The sequence below is a fragment of the Sus scrofa genome, chromosome 1, assembly GCF_054392235.1.
Source record: "Sus scrofa isolate SSC_HxYL_T2T_F1_AM1 chromosome 1, Sscrofa_HxYL_maternal_Yorkshire_Landrace_v2.0, whole genome shotgun sequence".
Taxonomy (NCBI): domain Eukaryota; kingdom Metazoa; phylum Chordata; class Mammalia; order Artiodactyla; family Suidae; genus Sus; species Sus scrofa.
This window is the reverse complement of record NC_139383.1, coordinates 130,410,605-130,433,112: the sequence shown is the minus strand read 5'-3', so window position 1 is coordinate 130,433,112 and position 22,508 is coordinate 130,410,605. Positions and strand designations below refer to the sequence as shown.

Here is a 22,508-nt window from a genome sequence, read left to right as displayed (position 1 = left end):
TCCTTTCTATTTACATGAAAGGTAGTGTACTCTAGACACTCTTTCACGTTTTTTTTTTTCATTTAAAAATATATCCTAGAAATCACTGCACATCGGTTCACAGAGATCTTCATTCTTTACAGCTAGACTGCACTCCAATGTGTGGCTACACAATAATTATATATATTTTTGAAGCCTATTTCAGCTCAGATGTTGAAATTCTAATTCATATTTACTTTTCTCAACATCCTCAAATCCATTAGCACAAGATCTGTTTATAAAGGAATTTATTTAGCTTGTTTGGGTTAGCAGATATAAGCTATTATACATGGAGCAGGTAAACTACAATGTCCTACTATATAGCACAGAGAACTGTATATTCAACATCCTGTGATAAACCATAATGGAGAAGAATATATAAAAAAAGAATATATACAAACACTTTATATATATACACATATATATGTATAACTGAATAACTTTGCTTCATAGGAAAAATTAATACAACATTGTAAATCAATTATACTTCAATAAAAAATTATTTTAAAATTTAAGACTTTATTTAACTTGTTTGAAAACTATGATGTTCTGGGATAAAAACCAAAAAAAAAAATCTATATTAATCATAATGAATAATTATTAAGGCAAGATACAAAATGATCCACACTTAGTCTAAGCTAAAAGCGAATACAATGAATACTCATACCTATCTTCATTTCGAAATACGGCCCAAACAACAGCTATTGCTATGCACAGTCCAGAGAGAAAAATAAGTCTCACTTCAATGCTTTTGCCACGACACACAATCCTAAAAAACAGATTGAAATAGGTTAATTTACCCTGTAGATGAAACACAGTGTTCACTTATATGACAAATGAATGTTAGCCACAGTCATAAGAAAGCTATTGAAATACTGACTTAAAAGTCTTGGTTTTAAGAACAACAAATGCTACATAATAAAATATTTAACAGTTCAGTAGAACTATGATGATGAAAATGCTCTATATCTCTGCTGTCCAATACAGTAGCCACTAGTCACAGGTGATTATTTAGCACTTGAAGTGTGGCTAATGAGATGGGGCAATTGAATTTTAAATTTTATTTAATTTTAATTAATTTAAATGTATATAGAGACATGTATATTGGACTGCATAGGTTTAAAATAATACTCCTACTTTCCCTTGTATTTTAAATTACAAACACCAACATTTAGGCTTCCTCGTAAGAGATACATACGTGCATTGTCCACATGCTATCTTACGAATTAGTGCAGCAAGACAGTTGTACAGACTCATCGCTGATGCTATGCAGAAAATTGCTATCATAACATAAACTAGAAAAAAAAGACACTAAATTACATGAGAACAGAAGGAAACATAAGAAAATATTCATATAATTAATATTAATTCTTTAGCTTTCTTATCAAATCATGATACTTTCAATGCACTGACCATACCATAATCTGAATTGGTTACAAAACTTAAAATCTTTAGATGTTGAGTTTTAAGAGTGGGTATTTTATGTATTGTTTTAGTTGCATTACACACTGGTAGAAGTGCTTAAGGAGCTGAAACTGGCTCTACATTTTCTTTCTTTTTTAAAAAAAATGTATTTAAAAAAAATTGAACCTAGTTGATTTATAATATTGTGTTAGTTTCAGGTGTTCAGATTCCTAAACATTATAGGTTATTACGAGATACTGAATATGGTTCTCTGGGGAATACGGTAAATCCTCGTTGTTTATCTTTTTAATATACAGTGGTATGTATCTGTTAATCCCATACTCCTAATTTATCCCTCTTCCTCTCCTTCCCTCTTTGGTAACCACAGTTTCTTTTCTATGTCTGGAGTTTGTTTCTGTTTTATAAGTTTATTTCTATTATTTTTTTAGATTCCACATATAGGTGATATTATGTGATACTTATCTTTCTGTCTGACTTACTTCACTTGGTATGATAATCTCTAGGTCCATTCATGTTGCTGTAAATGGCAATATTTCACTCTTTCTTATGGCTGAGTAATAATTTCAAATACATACGACATCTTCTTTATCCATTCATCTGCTGATAGATATTTAGATTGCTTCCATGTCTTGGCTATTATAAACAGTGCTGCAATGAACACTGGGGTACATCTATCTTTTCTAATTATGGTTTCCATCCTTCTGGATATATGCCCAGGAATGAGACTACTTAGATCATAAATAGCTCTATTTTTAGTTTTTTGAAGAACCTCCACACTGTTCTCCATTGTGGCTGTACCAAGTTACATTCTGACCAAATCCACTTAAACAAACCTCTGTGTCAAGATACAATACTAAGGTAGCTAAAATTCACAAATGTTTTTCTATATTGGCTATATGTACTTGAGAATTGTTTAGAATTAAAACCATTTGCCCCCTGTGTTGCTAAAAACGGGGAAAAATATTGTACTCTAAAACAAAATAAAAGTATTCATGCAGTTCCTTGGTGGCACAGTGGGTTAGGGATCCAGTGTTAACACTGCTGTAGCTCAGGTTGGTGCTGTGGTGTAGGTTTGACCCCTGGTCTGGGAAGCTCTGCATGCTGTGGGCACAGCCAAAAATAAAAGTATTAACTTTCTGAACTTTCTGAAAAATTTCACAATGGAAATTCAAATTTTATGTAAATTTTGCAAATTCCACTAGATTTCAGAAAATTGTAGCTCTGTTCTATAGGTAAAAAAAGAGAGTAAACTAGAGATAGCAAATCAGGGATAGCCACTTTTTTTTTCTTTTCTTTTTATGGCCATACCTGCTGCATATGGAAGTTCCCAGGCTAGGCAAATCATAGCTGAAGCTGCAGGCCTATGCCACAGTCATAGCGACACCAGATCTGAGCCACATCTGCAACTTACACTGTAGCTTGCAGCAATGCTAGATCCTTTACCCACTGAGTGAGGCCAAGCATTGAACCCACATCCTCACAGACACTATGTCAGGTTCTTAACCCACTGAGCCACAACAGAAACTCCAATAACCACTTTTTAACTAGTATTCTTGGACAAGTTACTTTTTTGTTTATTATTTGGTATTTTTATTATTGGATATATATGGTAATATAAGATAGTCAAAAATTGCCAAGTTGACTTTGGTTAGTCATCCACCAAAGATTTCCAACCCAAGATTGAAGACTCTGGTAAAAATCATGCTCTGGAGGCCCCAACAGAGTTTTAAGGTATCTCATTCAATATCACACTATATCTAAGAAAGTGATTAGGCATGAGAAAAAATTTTGTTAATATAACTATCTTTAGTAACTTTCTTGAGCATGACTTAAATGGTAAGGAGAACCTAAGCAATTCAGTATACTAAGTATATTAAGACATGGTACAATTTTAGCCATAATGAACCATTTGAAGGTGTATTAAATCTTGCAATAACACACACCATTGTCAGAGTCATAATTAAATCTTATGTCCTGGGATAACCGTGAGGTTTAATTACTGCAGATATAAGTTGGGTCAACTTTTTTTTTTTTTTTTTTTGTCTTTTCTAGGGCCGCACCTGTGACATATGGAGGTTCCCAGGCTAGGGGTCCAATCAGAGCTGTTGCCACCAGCCTACTCCAGAGCCACAGCAACATGGGATCCGAACTGCGTCTGTGACCTACACCACAGCTCATGGCAACGCTGGATCCTTAACCCACTGAGGGAGGACAGGGATCGAACCACAACCTCATGGTTCCTAGTGAGATTCGTTAACCACAGAGCCACAACGGGAACTCCTGGGTCAACTTTTTTTTTTTTTTTTGGCTTTTTGCTATTTCTTGGGCTGCTCCCTCGGCAATATGGAGGTTCCCAGGCTAGGGGTCGAATCGGAGCTGTAGCCACCAGCCTACGCCAGAGCCACAGCAACGCGGGATCCGAGCCGTGTCTGCAACCTACACCACAGCTCATGGCAACGCCGGATCGTTAACCCACTGAGCAAGGGCAGGGACCGAACCCGCAACCTCATGGCTCCTAGTCGGATTCGTTAACCACTGCGCCACGATGGGAACTCCTAGGTCAACTTTTTAAAGAGCAATGAGTTTAAGGAAATTTCTTACCAAAAATTAAAACATGATTTAAGATAAGTTAGAAAAATCTCTTTTTTCAAAACCACTATATATATATCAACTGTGAGTCAGACACAAACAACTGAAGGCTGAGAATTAAATCAGAAAAATTAGCTGCACAATAATAATACAAACATCACCATTATAGCCACTATCCCAGCAACATATTGAAATATGAATGATGTTTAAAGAATAACTTTTTCTAATTGGGAATATATGTCATAAGTGTAGTTTTTATTTATTTTGTTATTTCTTTTTACAGCCACACTTGTGGTATATGAAAGTTCCCAGGCCAGGGGTGGAATTGGAGTTGCAGCTGCCAGTCTACACTACAGCCACAGCAAAGCCAGATCCAAACTGCATCTGTGACCTACACTGCAACTTGTGGCAATGCTGGATCCTTAACCCACTGAGCAAGGCCAGGGACTAAATCAGCATCCTCACAGAGACTATGTCCAGTTCTTAACCAGCTGAACTACAATGGGAACTCCTTAAGTGTAGTTTTTAAATTGTTGCCATAGGACAGGAGAAACAATAAGCTGAAACTAACCTTAGCGGCTCAGTTTTCTAAACCAAAAGCTTACACTAATATTCTCTAAATAAGTATTATAACCTGTGATTTTTTTTTTTTTACAAAGGGTTTTTGCTAGTTCTCATCAGGCATACATCTCTTTTCCCTGAGATCTCTCTCTCTCTCTCTCTCTCTCTCTCTTTCTCTCTCTCTCTCTTTTTTTTGGCACACTTGTGGCCTACAGAGGTTCTGGGGCCAGGGACTGAACCCACAGTGTGAATGCCACAGCAGCGACAACACTGGATCCTTAAACCACTGAGCCACCAGGGAACTCCTCTCTCCTCTTTTTTGTTATATGTTGGCCACAGATGGCAAATTTCCATCTTATCAGAACACTAAGAGGACTATCCAGGGGATGGGCATGCCATTATTACCCCTATCAGTCATTCTCTAGACCACAGGCAAGTATCTGTGTGTCTTTAGATGCAGCATGCTCTTAAATGTTTATATAAGTGAGAACAAAATTTGAGGAATATAACATCGTGATTTGCAAACTGACAAAAAGGACAAATCACACTTTGGGGGTAAGCAGAAGCAATAAATCAGTAATATGAATGATCTGTTTCAGGTAACTAAATATAACAAAGAAGTCCTTAGTCGGCTACTTAGATACTGGGTTTTCAGGCTTTATCTGTAGAGAGGAAAAGTTAGGGCCCATAGCAATTCTTTCAAGTCATCCATGAAAAAATGTTTTTATCTCAAGACTTATAATATTTTTAATTAGATTTTTTTTCTTTTTAAGACTGAAACTTCAGCATATCATATGGAAGTTCCTAGGCTAGGGGCTGAATTGGAGCTGTAGCTGCGACCTACACCACAGCTCACAGCAATGCCAGATCCTTAACCCACTGAGCAAGGCCAGGGACAAAACCTGAGTCGTCATGGACGCTAGTCAGATTTGTTTCCACCGAGCCATGATGGAAACTCCACCAGTCGGGTTCTTAACCTGCTGAGCCAAAAAGGAACTTCTTTGATTGGAATTTTGTTTTTACACACCAGAGTAATAGAGACCTAATACTTGTGGAAACTTAAAAAGTTAGTTATAAATTATTCACTTAAGTTTTCTAGGTAGAATGCCTTAAAGGAAAAGATAAATTTGGCAAAGTAAATTAAAGTATTATATGCTAAAAGCAGCAAATATAAAATATGACTTCTTACCCAACCATTTGTAGAAGAAATAAAGTAAGACCATCATAACGCAGCAGATGACAACAAATATTACAACTGTTAAAGGACTAAAAGTAAAATATTCTTCCTTCTTTTTCCTCATTTCTCTATCTTCAGAGTTTGTCACTGCCTTCATGTTTTCCCTGCACAAACATACATAGGAATTTCAGCAAATCTTTGAGAAATACAGTTATTTTAAAAATCTATCTCTAGCACCAGCTTAAAATTGTTTCTGATTACTTTAAAAACTACACACCAAAAGGAAATATTTAATGTGGAAAGTAAAAATTCCTTATAATTCTACCCTCCAGAGTTCATCTGTTGCTAACCACTAACTTCCTTTTTTTTTTTGTCTTTTTAGAGCTGCACCTGTGGCATATGCAAGTTCTCAGGCTAGGGGTCAAACTGGAGCTGCAGCTGCTGGCCTATACCACAGCCACAGCAATGCCAGATCCGAGACGCATTTATGACCTACACCACAGCTCAGAGCAAAGCCAGATCCTTAACCCACTGAGCGAGTCCAGGGATTGAACCCACAACCTCATGGTTACTAGTCAGGTTCGTTAACCACTGAGGTGCGACAGGAATTCCGGAACTCCAACTTTTGAAACAGCATTTTTTTCTGGAGGCAAAACTGTTGAAGCAGATGCTATTTATGATATGAACAAATTAATGTTTATGAACGTTTACATTATCTAATTTGGAAACTACACTGATGTAATGTTTCAAATGATAACCTTTTTACACACTTAATATTACCAACCTAAGATAGTAAAGTATTTTGAATTAGCTTCTCTTCAAAGTAATCACTAAATTCTTCTATCAATCAACTAAGTATTTACTATATATCTGTTTGTTGCTCACCAATGTATTAGGAAGGAGTCAAAAGAAGTTCAAGACATAGCTTTGTCCTACCTTGATTTAAGACAGCAAAACATTGTTTCTAATTCTCCCAATATCCCTTGCTGGGTTATACAGCTAATAAAAGGCAGAAGTTGAAAAGGAAAGAGTCATAAGTGTCCTTTGTTGAGCAGTCTGTTCTGTCACCTTATTGTCTCTTCCCAGTTAAATGAAACCCACAACATACTTTTTCAGCTCTTTTCCCTTAACTCTAGTTTACTAAATTCTGTTCCTTTTTGGTATATCCTGACCCTTTCATCAGGCCTGGGAGCAAGATAAACTTTAGGTTAAAAAAAAGATTTATTTCTGGAGTTCCCGCTGTAGTACAATGGGATTGGTGGCATCTCTGCAGCAGCAGAATGCAGGTTCAATCCCTGGCCCTAGCCCAAGAACTTCTTATGCCACAGGGCAGTCAAAAAAAAAAAAAAATTACTTTTATCAAACTGTACATTTGCCAAACTGCTTATTCACCAATATGCCACTTCCTTATTAGAATTGTGGACTGGGATCATCACATTCTAAGCATTTGCAACTAACTGTAGGGAGTCTGTATGGGAAAAGAGCAGGGAAAGAGCTTGGGGTGAGACACATAGTACCTCCCTGAAACTGGAGAGTTGATGACAGGGTATTAATAGATGTTTCAATGAAAGCGGTACTGAGTAGGAAAACAGGCCGACTTTTGGTATCTATCACTGCAAACAGATACATTTAAAAACTTTAAAAAAATCAGAATACACATATAAGCCTTAACAATGAAAGAGTTATATGTTCATTCTCAGTGTACTAAAAAGCATCAGGCAGTTTTTTTGTTTTTTCTTTTTAGGGCTGAACTTGCGGCATATGGAGGTTCCCAGGCTAGGGGTCAAATGAGAGCTGTAGTCACTGGCCTACACCACAGCCACAGCCACACCAGATCTGAGCTGTGTCTGCAACCCACACCACAGCTCACAGCAATGCCAGATCCTTAACTCACTGAGCAAGACCAGGGATTGAACCTGTATCCTCATGGATACTAGTCAGATTTGTTTCTGCTGAGCCATGTTGGGAATTCCCATCAGGCAGTTTCTTGAGGGAAAACATATACTACTAGATTTATTTATTTATTTATTTAGGGCCAAACCTGGAGCATATGGAGGTTCCCAGGCTAGGGGCTGAATTGGAGCTGCAGCTGCTGGCCTATGTCACAGTCACAGCAATATCAGATCTGAGCCACGTCTGTGACCTACACCACAGCTCAGGGCAACACCAGATCTTTAACCCACTAAGCAAGGCCAGGGATCGAACCTACAACCTCACGGTTCCTAGTCGGATTTGTTTCCACCACGCCATGACAGGAACCCCTAGATTTATATCATGCTAAAATTATATTTTTAAGAAACTGTACTCTTAAATCAGCTCAAGAGCCACATGCAATGGGGAAGACAAGCTTTCCTTCATGTCATCTTGAGTTTATGATGAGGACTGGTGATCTCATTATAATAAGACTTTAATTCCCCACTGAAAAGTCTTTAGGTGAAATCAAGGCATTTTCCCCCTTTTGCATAAGATACATTTTTCATTTGGCAGGGTAATTCTGGGTCATGAGGTTCTATTCTCAAAAATTTTCCCTTCCCTAAGCCTTATTCTCCTTTCCCTTCTCTTTCAGTCTACCACTCTTCTTACTTGCTAAATAATAATCCTTGTGTTATTTTTTTAAAATTAAGACATAACATATAACTTCATATTAGGTTCAGGTATATGACACATTGATTCAATATTTGTAATATATTGGAAAATGACCCCACAATAAATCTAGTTCACATCCATCACTACACACTTTTTTGTGTGACAAGAACTTTTAAGATCTCTCTTAGCAACTTTCAAATATACAGTACAATATTATTAACAATGGTCATGTTTTATGTACATCCCCAGAAATTATTTATTTTATAACTTGAAGTCTGTATCTTTTGATTACTTTCACCCATTTTGCCCACCCCTAGCATCCCCAACTCTGGTAACTACAAATCTGTTCTCTGTATCTATGATTTCATTTATTTTTTTAAGAACCTACATATAAATGAGATCATTCAGTATTTGTCTTTGATGGCATTATATGAAGTGAAATAAATCAAAGTCCAGCCATGTTGTTGCAAATTGTTCTTATGTTCTCAATAATTCTACTTATTCTGGAACTTTTCCCATTTTATCACTGATTCATACTCTGTTTCTTTATACTGTCACCACCCTCTGCAACATATACATTTAGTTCTTTCTATCTTTATCTTACTCAGAATCAGTCACCTCAGTTTCAAAATCCATAATCTTGCAAGTAAAGGACATCTCTCTCAACATGGCTAATGAAGGCAACATATTCTTTATTTTTGTCCATCATCACATTTTATGAATAAAATAACTTATATGTACTTCTTTCCCATATTCAACTTTCTTGAGAAGCCTGCTCTGACATGTATATGAAAGTTGCCTTGCTAACTCAAAGTCTGGTCCATGGCTCAGTTTGTTAAAACTGTAGAATCTTAGCATCCATCCCCAGTCTACCAAATCTGAATATCTGAATTTTTTAAATTTAATTTTATTTAATTAATTTTTTGTCTTTTCTAGGGCCACACCCACTGCATATGGGGGTTCCCAGGCTAGGGGTCTAATCGGAGTTATAGCCACTGGCCTAGCCAGAGCCACAGCAACTCGGGATTAGAGCCACATCTGTGACCTATACCACAGCTCACAGCAACGCCGATCCTTAACACACTGAGCAAGGCCAGGGATCAAACCCACCACCTCATGGTTCCTAGTCAGATTTGTTAACCACTGAGCCACGACGGGAATTCCTTTTTTTAATTTTAATGAGATCTTAAGACAGTTTGCATGCACATTACACTTTAAGAAGCACTACTCTAGAGAAAAAATTTACATAACAACGGGAGCATAGTGAGAATCTATATTAAGTGGGAAAACACTTTAATGAATCTGTAGCTTTGGGGAAATTATTTATAGTTTCATCATATAATCTAGAAAATTATTTTGGAGAGCTTCTTACACATTACGCCTTATAAAGACTAATAATGAAGAAAAAACAATGCTTAATCATCTGAAAACATATGACTAACATGTTGAAATGTGTTTTCCAAATATGTAAAACATTTAAAGCTCACTACTCTAGGAACCTACACTTGTTAAGCCCTAACCTGTGCTATATGGAAGTTCTTGGGCCAGGGATCAATACAAGTCGCAGCTAAGATCTGTGCCCCAGCTATGGCAATGCTAGATCCTTAACGCACTGCTCTGAGCAGGTGACTGAACCTGCGTCACCACAGAGACAATGACAGGTCTTAACCCACTGTGCCACAGCAGGAACTCCCTAAGCTTTCTCTCTCTTTTTTTCCCCCCCTGTTTTCTAGCGTGGCATATGGAGGTTTCCAGGCTATGGAGCTGCAGCTGCTGGCCTATAACACAATGCAGGATCCGAGCCATGTCTGTGACCTCTACCACATCTCACAGCAATGCCAGATCCTTAATCCATTAAGTTAGGACAGGGATTGAACCCACAACCTCATGGTTCCTAGTCAGATTTGTTTCCACTGTGCCACGATGGGAACTCCTAAGCTTTCTCTCTTGATGTAAATTAATCAAATTTTAGTATTTTAAGAAACTACAAATAAATTTATTTAGCTTCTACTTCATTCCCTTAACCTCTTGGCCACAACTACAGGGATTGAACCTGCATCCTCATGGATATTAGTCAGATTTATTTCCACTGAGCCATGATGGGAACTCCTAAATAAGCCCTTTTTAATGGACTTTAATTAATCCATAATCAATTCACAAGGTGAATATATTGAACTTTATGCATAAAATAATATGCTCTGAGCACAGTTTTTTACTCAATTATAAATATGAACTGATCCTTCTATACTATATTACCTGCTTTAATCTACAGCCAAAGGTACATAACTGTAAGAAGACTGGGTTTAGGTTGTTATTAAATAGATAAATCCAAATTTCATGTACATTGGAATTTTTACATTTAAATTAAAATATGAACATGTTTAATTAATATCCCAGAGTTCCTAAAGCATTTTAAAAAATGATGAGGGATCAAAAATAAAAATAAAAAAAGATGAGGTCACATTGTAATGGCTCAACTCAGGAGAAGTACATATAAGTTTTCAGGAGGAGCTAAAAAACTTCCCACATTCTTATTAATTTTCTTCCAATCTAAGTAAATAGGCACATTAACATACTAACATTCTTCACTTTTTCTGAAAGAGATAAGTAAACATCTTAATTTAAAAGAGTCTTTGGAGAAATTTCAGTGTCTCCTTGCCAGCAAAAGGACTAGAAGAACCTCTGACTCCTTTTTTCTCAGTGAAAAGTTAAAGATCTACATGAGGATACACCTGAAATCTAACTTTGTCAGCACTATATTCTGAGAACAAGTAGAATTTTAAATGTTGTTATATGATAAAATGATTACCAAACAATAATTTTAACCACTTCTCTTAAAAACTATGAAGTTTAATTAAACTTACAATTCAATTAGCCCGCTCCAGTATCCACCTAATGCCACAGTGAACACAGCAATTACAAAAATAACCACCATAGTATAGTCAAAGTTAGGCCACGATGGAGAATACATTTTCACAGTAATGTTATCTCCGAGAGTCTAAAAGGGAAAATAGCAGTTAATACACTAGAAACAGTTTTCTTTTTACTATAGTATATGGCAGCAATGCTCCAATTTCATTCTGGAATGGACACTACACATGACAGTCAAGAATAATAGAACTATTCTGACAACATGATATAGTCTCTTGTGAAAATCATGAGGCAATGCTTTGGTTTATTAAATCTTGAAAGCGCAGTGTTCCACATAATCACATTTTGTTCAAGGATTTAAAGATAAATGATATGACACAAAAATTTTTTAAAAGAGGTCAAAACAAATAAATATTCTTCCTAACATCAGGGCTCTGAAACACCTTGTGCTAAATGTGGGATGAATACTTTTCAAATAAAGACTGGATAGGTCTTAATAACTTCTTGTTAGCAAATGGAACATATACAATAATTTAAATTAAATATCAATGGTTAAAAGTAAAATGTGGTATTACTTATTCATAAATTTTTGTCTAATATATAATCCCTAATTTACCTGCTTCATATCTTTAAAGTCTTTGTGGTTTATAAATGCAACCAATATTTTCACATCATGAAATTCAGATTTGTTCCCTGAGGGAGGAAACTAAAAGAAAAAAACATTATGAGAACCTAAGAACTACTAGCATATTTACAGAATAAAATATAAATTATTCTATTAAACACAAATATTACATCTTTTTTTAAATTTTTATGGTGGCGCTTGAGCATATGGAAGTTCCCAGGCTATGGGTCAAATTGGAGCTGCAGCTGCTGGCCTATGCCACAACCACAGCAACACCAGATCTAAGCCACATCTGCAGCCTATGCCACAAGTTGGGGCAATGCAGGATTCTCAACCCACTGAGCGAGGCCAGAGATTGAACCCGCATCCTCATGGATACTTGTTAGGTTCTTAACCCACTGAGCCACGTGGGAATGCCAAATATTATGTCTTTTTAGTTATAAAACAGTTTAATGTGTTCTTTCTTAATATTACAGTAAGAGTACTCAAACTGGAATCCTATAAGCATAAACTTAAACTGATATCTTAACACGCATACACACTTGTTCCTAACGTAGTCTTGTCTAGTTTAGGAATGGAAAAGAAACAAAATTTCCCAATTAAACACTTATCATAACCATAATGGTTTATTTAAAAAGAATCCGGAGTTCCCGTCGTGGCGCAGTGGTTAACGAATCCGACTAGGAACCATGAGGTTGCGAGTTCGGTCCCTGCCCTTGCTCAGTGTGTTAAGGATCGGCGTTGCCGTGAGCTGTGGCGTAGGTTGCAGACGTGGCTCGGATCCTGCGTTGCTGTGGCTCTGGTGTAGGCCAGTGGCTACAGCTCCTATTGGACCCCTAGCCTGGGAACCTCCATATGCCTCGGGAGTGGGCAAAGAAATAGCAAAAAGACAAAAAAAAAAAAAAAAAAAAAAAGAATCCTACAACACTGTAAATCAACTATACTCTAATATAAAGTTTTAAAAAAATGATTGCTACATTAAAATAGAACAAAAAAGCCTAAAAAAGAAAAACAAAAAAACAAACAAAAAAGAATCCCACTGTCAGATTATTTAAAACCCAGCCCCTAAACCACACACAAAGATAGTTCAATTCCTGTGAAATTTGTTATCTTGAACTCAAAAGAAGTCATTATAGTTTTAACTTACTAGGACACTGTTATTGGCAACCAACAATGCTTCAGCACCTCCTGTTTGTGCAATTCTGGCTTTTTCAAGAAATTGGCAGGTTCCCCACTGTACCACAACTGCTTTGTTCTTTATTCCTTCAGGAGGAATATCAGAAAGGCTGCACAGTGGTGTGGTAGTCAAATTCATCAAACTAATGGAAGTCTGGAAAAAGGAAATGTCTTTAATATGATAAATAGCATATTTTACCTTACTGCATTCAGTGACCCAGTATCAAACTGTTGTTTAATACCAGATTCTTTTTTTTCTTTTTCATCGCCCCCATGGCATATGGAAGTTCCCAAGCCAGACATCATATCCAAGCCAGAGCTGTGACTTACACCACTGCTGCAGCAGCACTGGATACTTAACCCACTGTGCCAGGCTGGGGATCAACCAGTGCCTCCACAGAGACAAGTCAGATCATAAACCCATTGCACCAAAGCAGGAGTTCCAAATACACTAGGCTTTTTTTCTTAAGGCTGCATCTGCGGTATATGGAAGTTCCCAGGCTAAGGGTTGAATCAGAGCTGCAGCTGCTGGCCTACACCACAGCCATAGCAACACGGGATCTGAGCCACATCTGTGATCTGCACTGCAGCTTGTGGCTATGCTGGATCCTTAACCCACTGAGTGAGGCAGGGAACTGAACCTGCAGCCTCACAGACAATAGTCAGGTTCTTAACCTGCTGAGCCACAATGGCAACTCCAACCAGGTTCTTTTGAATCAGAAATATTTGATGACAATCAGGCTTTGAGGTAAGTATTTTCAAATTCTCTAACTTGTTTTTCCCACACAGAGAAAAATACTTAAGCAAAGCAATAAATTATTTATTAATCATGACACATTATAACTAGTTTACATGCTAAAACATAATAATCACTGATTCTCACATTAATATTTTTATGTTTATAAATAAAATAGAAGATGTGATTTACTTACTGCATTTTCTAGGGTACTTGGAAGAGCTGTCCAATGAGGGTTATACAGCATGCAGTAGTCCTTTGATGGTGAAGGCAGGCCGTTTCTGGATGCATGCAGGATTGCTTCCTGAGCAGCTGTCTAGGACACAAACAATAATTTTCATAGTGGCAATAAGTTGGCTGGCCAAGACCTAAGATAAAATCCTTTAATAAAACTACTTATATACAAGTTTGACCATATTTCCTCAAGGGGGAATGTCTTCCAATGAATTAATTTCTTTTTGAGGAAACAGTAAAACTATACACATTTGTCTAAAACATATTCTTTAAGGAATGTTTCTTACAGGCCTCTGGGGGGTTTTCCATGTCCATCACATGTGAAAGTTCCCAGACCAGGGATTAAACCTGTGCCACAGCTGCAACCAGAGCCATGGCAGTGACAACGCTGGATCCTTAACCTATAACAGGCCCTTGTTATAAGAGCCATATCCCAGGGAGGAATCTTGCTATAATGTTTTAACTTCAATACTCCCTTCACAGCTTGAAACCTTCCTTTCTAATCTCTTATGAGTTATCATTCCACTGTTCATATTCTATAAAAGAAAATGCACTTAAAATCCCTCGGCCTATTTTGCCTTCATATTCTATGAGTAACTAGGGTTAAAAAAAAAAAAAAAGGTACATCATTATTTCTAAGTACTATCTCAAGTGTTTAAGGCCCTACAACTGCCTATTCAAAAAGATCAGTCCAGAGTTTAAAGTGAGGAAAACGAAGAGCTAGAAACATGTTCTTTCCCTTTGCCTCATTTTACATTACCTGGAAAGCAAAAAGAGCCAAGAAATGACTATAAAGAATAGCCATTGTACATGGGGGTGGGAGGTGGAAATGGAGTATATAAAATGAAGAAACAACCTGAGATAATTAAAATATCACTCTACATCTACATACAATTTCCTTCAAACTTGGATCAATCCAGATCTTCCCTCTCTCATCAATTGCGAAAATATTACTCAACAACATAAGAGAGAAAAAAAATTGGCAGATAAAGATGATATACTAAGCTTCCATCAGTAAAGCATGCATTAGGTTGAGTCTTTTTTTTTTTGTCTTTTGTTGTTGTTGTTGTTGTTGCTATTTCTTTGGGCCGCTCCCGCGGCATATGGAGATTCCCAGGCTAGGGGTTGAATCAGAGCTGTAGCCACCGGCCTACGCCAGAGCCACAGCAACGCTGGATCCGAGCGGCGTCTGCAACCTACACCACAGCTCACGGCAACGCCGATCCTTAACACACTGAGCAAGGGCAGGGACCGAACCCGCAACCTCATGGTTCCTAGTCAGATTCGTTAACCACTGCGCCACGACGGGAACTCCTTTTTTTTTTTTTTTTTTTTTTGCCACACCCATGGCATATGGAAGTTCCTGGGCCAGGGATCAAATCTAAGCTATTGCAGCGACCTACACCATAGCTGCAGCAACGCCAGATCATTAACCCACTGGACTGGGTGGGGAATCCAACCCATGTAGTCACAAAGACAATGCTGGATCCTTAACCTGCTGTGCCACAGTGGAAATTCTGATATTTGACCATTTTTGAGCTATAAAATTGGTAATTTCATAGAGGTTGATCTAAATGTCTAAAGAGTACAGCAATGCTCTGATCAATGCTTTCCTAAAATCTCCCTTGAACATTTGGGATTAGAAGGCTTTCCAGCATACTTGGGTTTTATTAGCTCATGGATTTAAGCAAGTGTAAAAAATTCCTGAAATAGGCCATCAGATTACATAAAATAGTTACATAAGGAAATTATTTGTGGAAAAATGTTTTCACTCAGCTATATGTTTGGTGGCCATAAATAGATTCTGACAACAGAGGCGAACTAATATATTAAATTCTTACTGTACATCAAACTATTTTTACATTGTAAACAAACTATACAAATACAACAAAGTATATTCAGGTTATTGGCATACATTCATGTGATTCATTATCACTGTTTCATAAATGAGGGCTCTGAGACTCAGAGAAGTTACTAATAAAACCTACATAAGGTCATATAGTAGAATCATCTACAGTTATAACTACAGAGGATAAGTAATTCTGCAGACAGTCATTAGGTTGATTAGATTTAGCTTAAACATTTTTGAAAGAATATGTTGTAAGTGACTTGTGTACTTTTTGCATCCAATGAAATGGCACATGATATCAGGGTGTCCTACCCATTAGTGATGGGGAGTTTGCTTGGTTAACACAGTAATGCAGGATTTCTCCAGTGTAAAATTAAATAATTTTTCCTGTTGTGACTGGTAAGTAATTTGTGGCACTACATGAATTGTTCAACAATTTCTCATCTAGTGTTTTAGCCTCCATACCTCATCATGATGATCCATGCTTGAATTTAATTTTACATATTATGTTAGAGGTTGTGAAATGGTGAATGTTCTTTAATACTGTCAATCCTCTACATTTATTATTAATATTATTATTATTATTATCTAGGGTCTCACTTGTGGCATATGGAAGTTCCAGTCTAGGGGTCAAATTGGAACTGCAACTGCTGGCCTATTCCGCAGCCACAGCAATGCCAGATCGAAGCTGCATCTGCGACCTACACTGCAGCTTGTGGCAATGCTGGATCTTTAACCTACTGAGCAAGGCCAGGGATAGAACCTGCATCCTCAAGGATACTAGGTTGGGTTCTTTTTTAAATTAATTAATTAATTAAATTATTTATTTATTTTGCTTTTTAGGTCTGTACCTATGGCATATGGAGGTTCCCAGGCTAGGGGTCCAATCGGAGCTACAGTTGCCAGCCTATGCCAGACACAGAAATGCAGGATCCGAGCCTTGCCTGTGACCTACACCACAGCTCATAGCAATGCCAGATCCTTAACCCACTGAGCTAGGCCAGGGATGGAACTTGCAACCTCATGGTTCCTAGTCAGATTTGTTTCTGCTGTGCCACGACAGGAACTCCCTAGTTGGGTTCTTAACCTGCTGAACCACAGTGAGAACTCCCTATTAGCCACTATTCTTCCTTTTAAAAAAAGATTTTTGGAATTCCCTGGTGGCAGAGTGGGTTAAGAATTTAGCATTGTCACTGCTATGACTTGGGTTGCTGCTGTGGCACAGGTTTGATCCCTGGCCTGGGAACTTCCACATGCCATGGGCACAGCCAAAAATAAATAAATAAAAATAAATTTAAAAATAAAAATAAAATAACTTTCTCTACCATCTTTTGTTTACTATCACTACAGATTCACTGATTTTTAAAAATTCAATGTAATGCAATTACAATTATTCATTTTATGTTCAAATTATCTCAAATTTGGCCAGTAGAGCCTCCTCTAGCTTGCTTTTTGTATATTTCTAACAAGACCCCATTAGTCTTTGAGGACTTCCTTGTTTTTAGGCTGACTTTATCCTCTACCTTGCACAGAATGGAATCAGTCATTCTACTAAGCTTCTTTTGGAGAGGAATATACCTAAACTAGGATTTGGGTTTTAACCATGCACATTGCTGCTGAAGAGACATAACCTTTACAATAGACAATTGGCAGTATCAATGAAACGTTTTAATATATACAATTTTCTGATTCATATATTACAGATGTATTATACAAATGCACAAAGACTGTACAAAGGTAAATGTACAAGGATATTCACCACCATGTTATCTGTTATAGCAAAAAACAAAACAAGACAAAACAACATCTTCCACAGATAAGGATCCATTACATTATGGTATACACAGTACACAGTTATTAAAAAGAAAGAACTACATATGTCTGTAGAAATAGATATCGATAATGAGGAAAGCAGGCTTCAGAAAAAAAAATTTTTTTTGCTTTTTTTTTTTTTTTTAGGGCCACACTTGCGGCACATGGAGGTTCCCAGGCTAGGGAACCAATTGAAGCTACAGCTGCCAGCCTACACCAGAGCCACAGTAATGCCAGAACTGAGCCGTATCTGTGACCTACATCACGGCTCACAGCAATGCCAGATCCATAATCCACTGAGTGAGGCCAGGGATTGAACCCGAAACTTCATGGTTCTTAGATTCGTTTCCACTGCATCATGAGGGGAATTCCCAGAAAAATATTTATAGTGTTTCCTGTTTTTTTTTTTTGTCTTTTGTCTTTTTTTGTTGTTGTTGTTGCTATTTCTTGGGCCGCTCCCGCGGCATATGGAGGTTCCCAGGCTAGGGGTTGAATCGGAGCTGTAGCCACCGGCCTACGCCAGAGCCACAGCAACGCGGGATCCGAGCGGCGTCTGCAACCTACACCACAGCTCACGGCAACGCCGGATCGTTAACCCACTGAGCAAGGGCAGGGACTGAACCCGCAACCTCATGGTTCCTAGTCGGATTCGTTAACCACTGCGCCACGACGGGAACTCCTGTTTCCTGTTTTTATAAAAAGAATGACCCTCTCAAAGCTCCCTATATGTATATTTATGTGAACTTCAAGAAGGTTGTGAAGAAAGACATATCAGACTATTAAAAAAAAAGACAACAAAAGCAGAGATAAGAGTGTGAAAAGAGTGGAAAGAAAAATTATAAAAGGAAAAAACAAATAAAGTCCCTTTCTTCTCATTTTGGCTCTCCATCACCCCTCAGGGGTTTTTTATGTCTTTGCAGACATGACGATACATACATACAGTGTTTGTTCTACACACATGGGATCATAACAAACATACTGCTTTGTAGCTTTTCTAAATTTAAATTTTATGTTAGATTTTCCACTTGATACTTATACACAAACTCCATTTATTTATTTATTTATTTATTTATTTATTTATTTATTTATTTAGGTATATGGAGTTTCCCAGGAGAGGGCTCCAATAGGAGCTATAGCTGCCGGCCTACAACACAGCCACACCAACACAGGATATGAGCTGCATCTGTGACCTACACCACAGCTTGCAGCAATGCCAGAACCTTAACCCACTGAGCGAGGCCAGGGATTGAACCCACAAGCTCATGGTTCCTAGTCAGATTTGTTTTCACTGTGCCATGATGGGAACTCCAATACTACCTCCTTTTATATAACTGTATAATATTCAGTGTTAGTTTTTTTTTTTTCCTTTTCTTTTCTTAGGGCTGCACCAGCGGCATACAGAGGTGCCCAGGCTAGGGGTCAAATTGGAGCTGCAGCTGCCGGCCTATGTCACAGACACAGCAAGGCAGGATCTGAGCTGCATCTGCAATCTACACCACAGCTCATGGCAATGCCAGATCCTTAACCCACTAAGCGAGGCCAGGAACCAAACCCACATCTTTGTGAATACTAGTCAGGTTCTTTACTGCTGAGCCACAGTAGGAACTCCTCAGTGTTACTTTTATAATTACAGAAACTAAGAGTTTTAAAAAATTTTTATTTTATTATTTTAAATTATTATTATTTTTTTTAGGGCTGCACTTGTGGCACATGGAAATTTCCAGGCTAGGGGTCGAATGTGAGCCACAACTGCCAGCCTATACCACAACCACAGCAAAACGGGCTCCAAGCTGTGTCTGCAACCTACACCACAGCTCACGGCAATACTGATCCTTAACCCACTGAGCGAGGCCAGGGATCAAATCCACGTCCTCAAAGATCCTAGTTAGGTTCGCTTCCACTGAGTTTTGACAGGAACTCCAAGAGTTTTTTTTTTTAAGCTTAAAAGTCCAAGGAAGTACAAAGATGTCCAGCTATGATAAAAACTTATTGCTACAGAGGAACTATAATCTTTCCTACAATGGTAGAAAATTTATCACTGATAAAAGCAAAACTCATTGGATGGGATTAAGATGGTGGAATAGAAGGACTAGAGCTCAACTTCTCTCATTAAAAACAACAAAATTACAACCAAATGCTGTGCAACATTCAACCAAATGGACTGGAAACTTTCAAAAAGATATCCTACTCCAGAAGAAAAAGAGGAGGCCACATCAAGAGGTAGGAGTGGTAATTACATGATATAAACAACCCCATACATCCTGGGTGGGAAGCTCACAGACTGGAAAGTAACTGTATCACAGAGACTCACCTACAGGAGTGAGAGTTCTGAGCCCCACGTCAAACCCCCATGCTTGGTGATCTGGCATTGGGAGAAAGAGCCCCCCGAGCATCTGGCATTGAAGGCCAATGGGGCTTGTGTGCAAGAGCTCCACAGGACTAGGGGAAACAAAGATCCCATTCCTGAAAGGCGCACACAGACTTTCATGTGCAATGGGTCCCAGCGCAAAGCAAAGGCTCCATAGGAATCTGGGTTGGACGTGACTGCACTTCTTGGAGGATCTCCTGGGAAAACGGGGTGACTGTGGTTTGTTGTAGGGGAAGGACATGGAGGCAGGGCTCTCAGGAATATTCATCAGCATGCATTTCTCTGGAGGTGGCCATATTCAGAAAATCTGGCCCCACCAATCAGCACTGAGGAGCCCCAGGCCAAACAATAATCCAGGTGGGATCATAGCCCCACCCATGAGTAAATGGGCTGCCTAAAGACCCCTCAGGCACAGACATGCCTCTAATCTGGACCAGAGACAAAGCCCCAACCACCAGAGGGATACAATCAGCCCAGCTACAGTGGACAGGCACCAGTCCCTCCCATCAGGAAGCCTACAGCAAGCCCCCGTACCTAGCTACTTCAGCCACAAGGGGGGCAGACACCAGAAGTAAGAGAGGCTACAACACTATTGTCTGCAAAAAAGGACACCACACCTAAAACCTATAAAAATGAAAAGACAGAAAAATGTAACTCATATGAGAGAGCAAAACAAAAACAAAAAACAAACAAAAAAACCCCATAGAAAAACAGGTAAGTGATCTGGAGATTATCAGCCTCCAGGAAAAAAACTTTAGACTGACGATGCTCAAGATGATGCAGGATATTGGAAATAAACTGGAGGCAAAGATTGATACTTTATAGCAAACACTGAGCAAGGAAACACACGATTTAAAACTCAAGCAAGCAGAGATGCAAAATACAATAACTGAAATAAAAAATTCATTACAAGCAACCAACAGCAGAATACATAAGGCAGAAGAATGAATAAGCGAGGTGGAAGCCAGACTAGTGGAAATCACTGATGTGGAACAGAAAAGAGAAAAAAGATTGAAAAGAAATGAAGATAGTCTCAGAGAATTCTGGGACAATGTTAAATGCACCAACATCTGAATTACAGGGATGCCAGAATCTGGAGAGAGAGAGAAAGGGACAGAAAAAAAAATATTTGAAGAGATAATAGCTGAAAACTTCCCTAACATGGGAAAGGAACCACTCACTTGAATCCAGAAGGGCAACAAGTACCATATAAAATAAACCCAAGGAGGAACACCCTGAGACACATATTAATCGAACTGACCAAAATTAAAGACAAAGAGAAAATATTGAAAGGAGTAAGGGAAAAGAAACAAATAACATACAAGGGAGCCCCGATAAGGTTATCAGCAGAATTTTCAGCAGAAACTCTGCAGGCCAGAAGGGACAGACATGATATACTTCATGTGATGAAAGGAAAAAACCTCTAACCAAGATTACTCTACTCAGTAAAGCTCACATTCAGATTTGAAGGAGAAATCAAAGCTTTACAAATAAGCTAAAGCTAAGAGAATTCAGCACGTTAAACCAGCTTTACAACAAATACTAAAGGAGCTTCTCCAGGCAGAAAAGAAAAGGCCACAAACAGAAACAAATATACCACAAATGACAAGGCTCACCAGTAAAGGCATATATAGAGTAAAGACACGAAGTCATCCATGCACAATTACGCTACCAAAATCAGAAATTGTGAGAAGTGGAAGGTACAAATACAGGACACTGGAGATGCACTTGAAATTAAGAGATCAACAACTTAAAACATATATAGACTCCTATATAAAAACTTCAGGGCAATCGATACACAAACAAATAAGAAAAATCAACCAACACTAAAGATACTCATCAAACCACAAGAGGAGAGAACAAGAGAAGAAGAAAAAAGAGAAACAAAAACAAATCCAAAACAGTTAAGAAAATGGCAATAAGAACATAGATATCAATAATTACCTTAAATGTCAATGGACTAAATGCCCCAACCAAAAGGAATAGACTGGCTGAATGGATACAAAAACAAGACCCACATATATGCTGTCTTCCAGAGACCCACCTCACTTCTAGGGACATGTACAAATTGAAAGTGAGAGGATGGAAGAAAATATTCCATGCAAACGGGAATCAAAAGAAAGCTGGAGTAGCAATACTCATATCAGACAAAATAGACTTTAAAATGAAGAATATTTTAAGGGACAAAGAAGGTCACTACATAATGATCAAAGTATTAATCCAAGAAGAAGATAACACAATTTGAAATATCTACGTACCTAACATAGGTTCACCACAATATATAAGGCAACTGCTAACAACCTTAAAAGGACAAATCGGAGTTCCCGTCGTGGCGCAGTGGTTAACAAATCCGACTAGGAACCATGAGGTTGCGGGTTCGGTCCCTGCCCTTGCTCAGTGGGTTAATGATCCGGCGTTGCCGTGAGCTGTGGTGTAGGTTGCAGACGCGGCTCGGATCCTGCGTTGCTGTGGCTCTGGCGT

General features: G+C 38.2%; 1 protein-coding gene across 4 annotated transcripts in view; it reads right to left on the bottom strand.

Annotated features, from left to right (window-relative positions):
• Positions 1-22,508, bottom strand: part of SPPL2A (signal peptide peptidase like 2A) — a 64,602-nt gene that overhangs the window by 22,133 nt on the left and 19,961 nt on the right. For all 4 annotated transcript variants that reach the window (XM_021095561.2, XM_021095583.2, XM_021095572.2 and 1 more), the window contains exons 2-8: positions 13,961-14,080; positions 13,000-13,182; positions 11,844-11,933; positions 11,221-11,354; positions 5,783-5,934; positions 1,217-1,313; positions 686-787 (exon numbers count right to left, since the gene is read on the bottom strand). In XM_021095561.2, the coding sequence (XP_020951220.2) occupies positions 686-787; positions 1,217-1,313; positions 5,783-5,934; positions 11,221-11,354; positions 11,844-11,933; positions 13,000-13,182; positions 13,961-14,080 (878 nt within the window). The remainder of the gene's footprint in view (positions 1-685; positions 788-1,216; positions 1,314-5,782; positions 5,935-11,220; positions 11,355-11,843; positions 11,934-12,999; positions 13,183-13,960; positions 14,081-22,508) is intronic.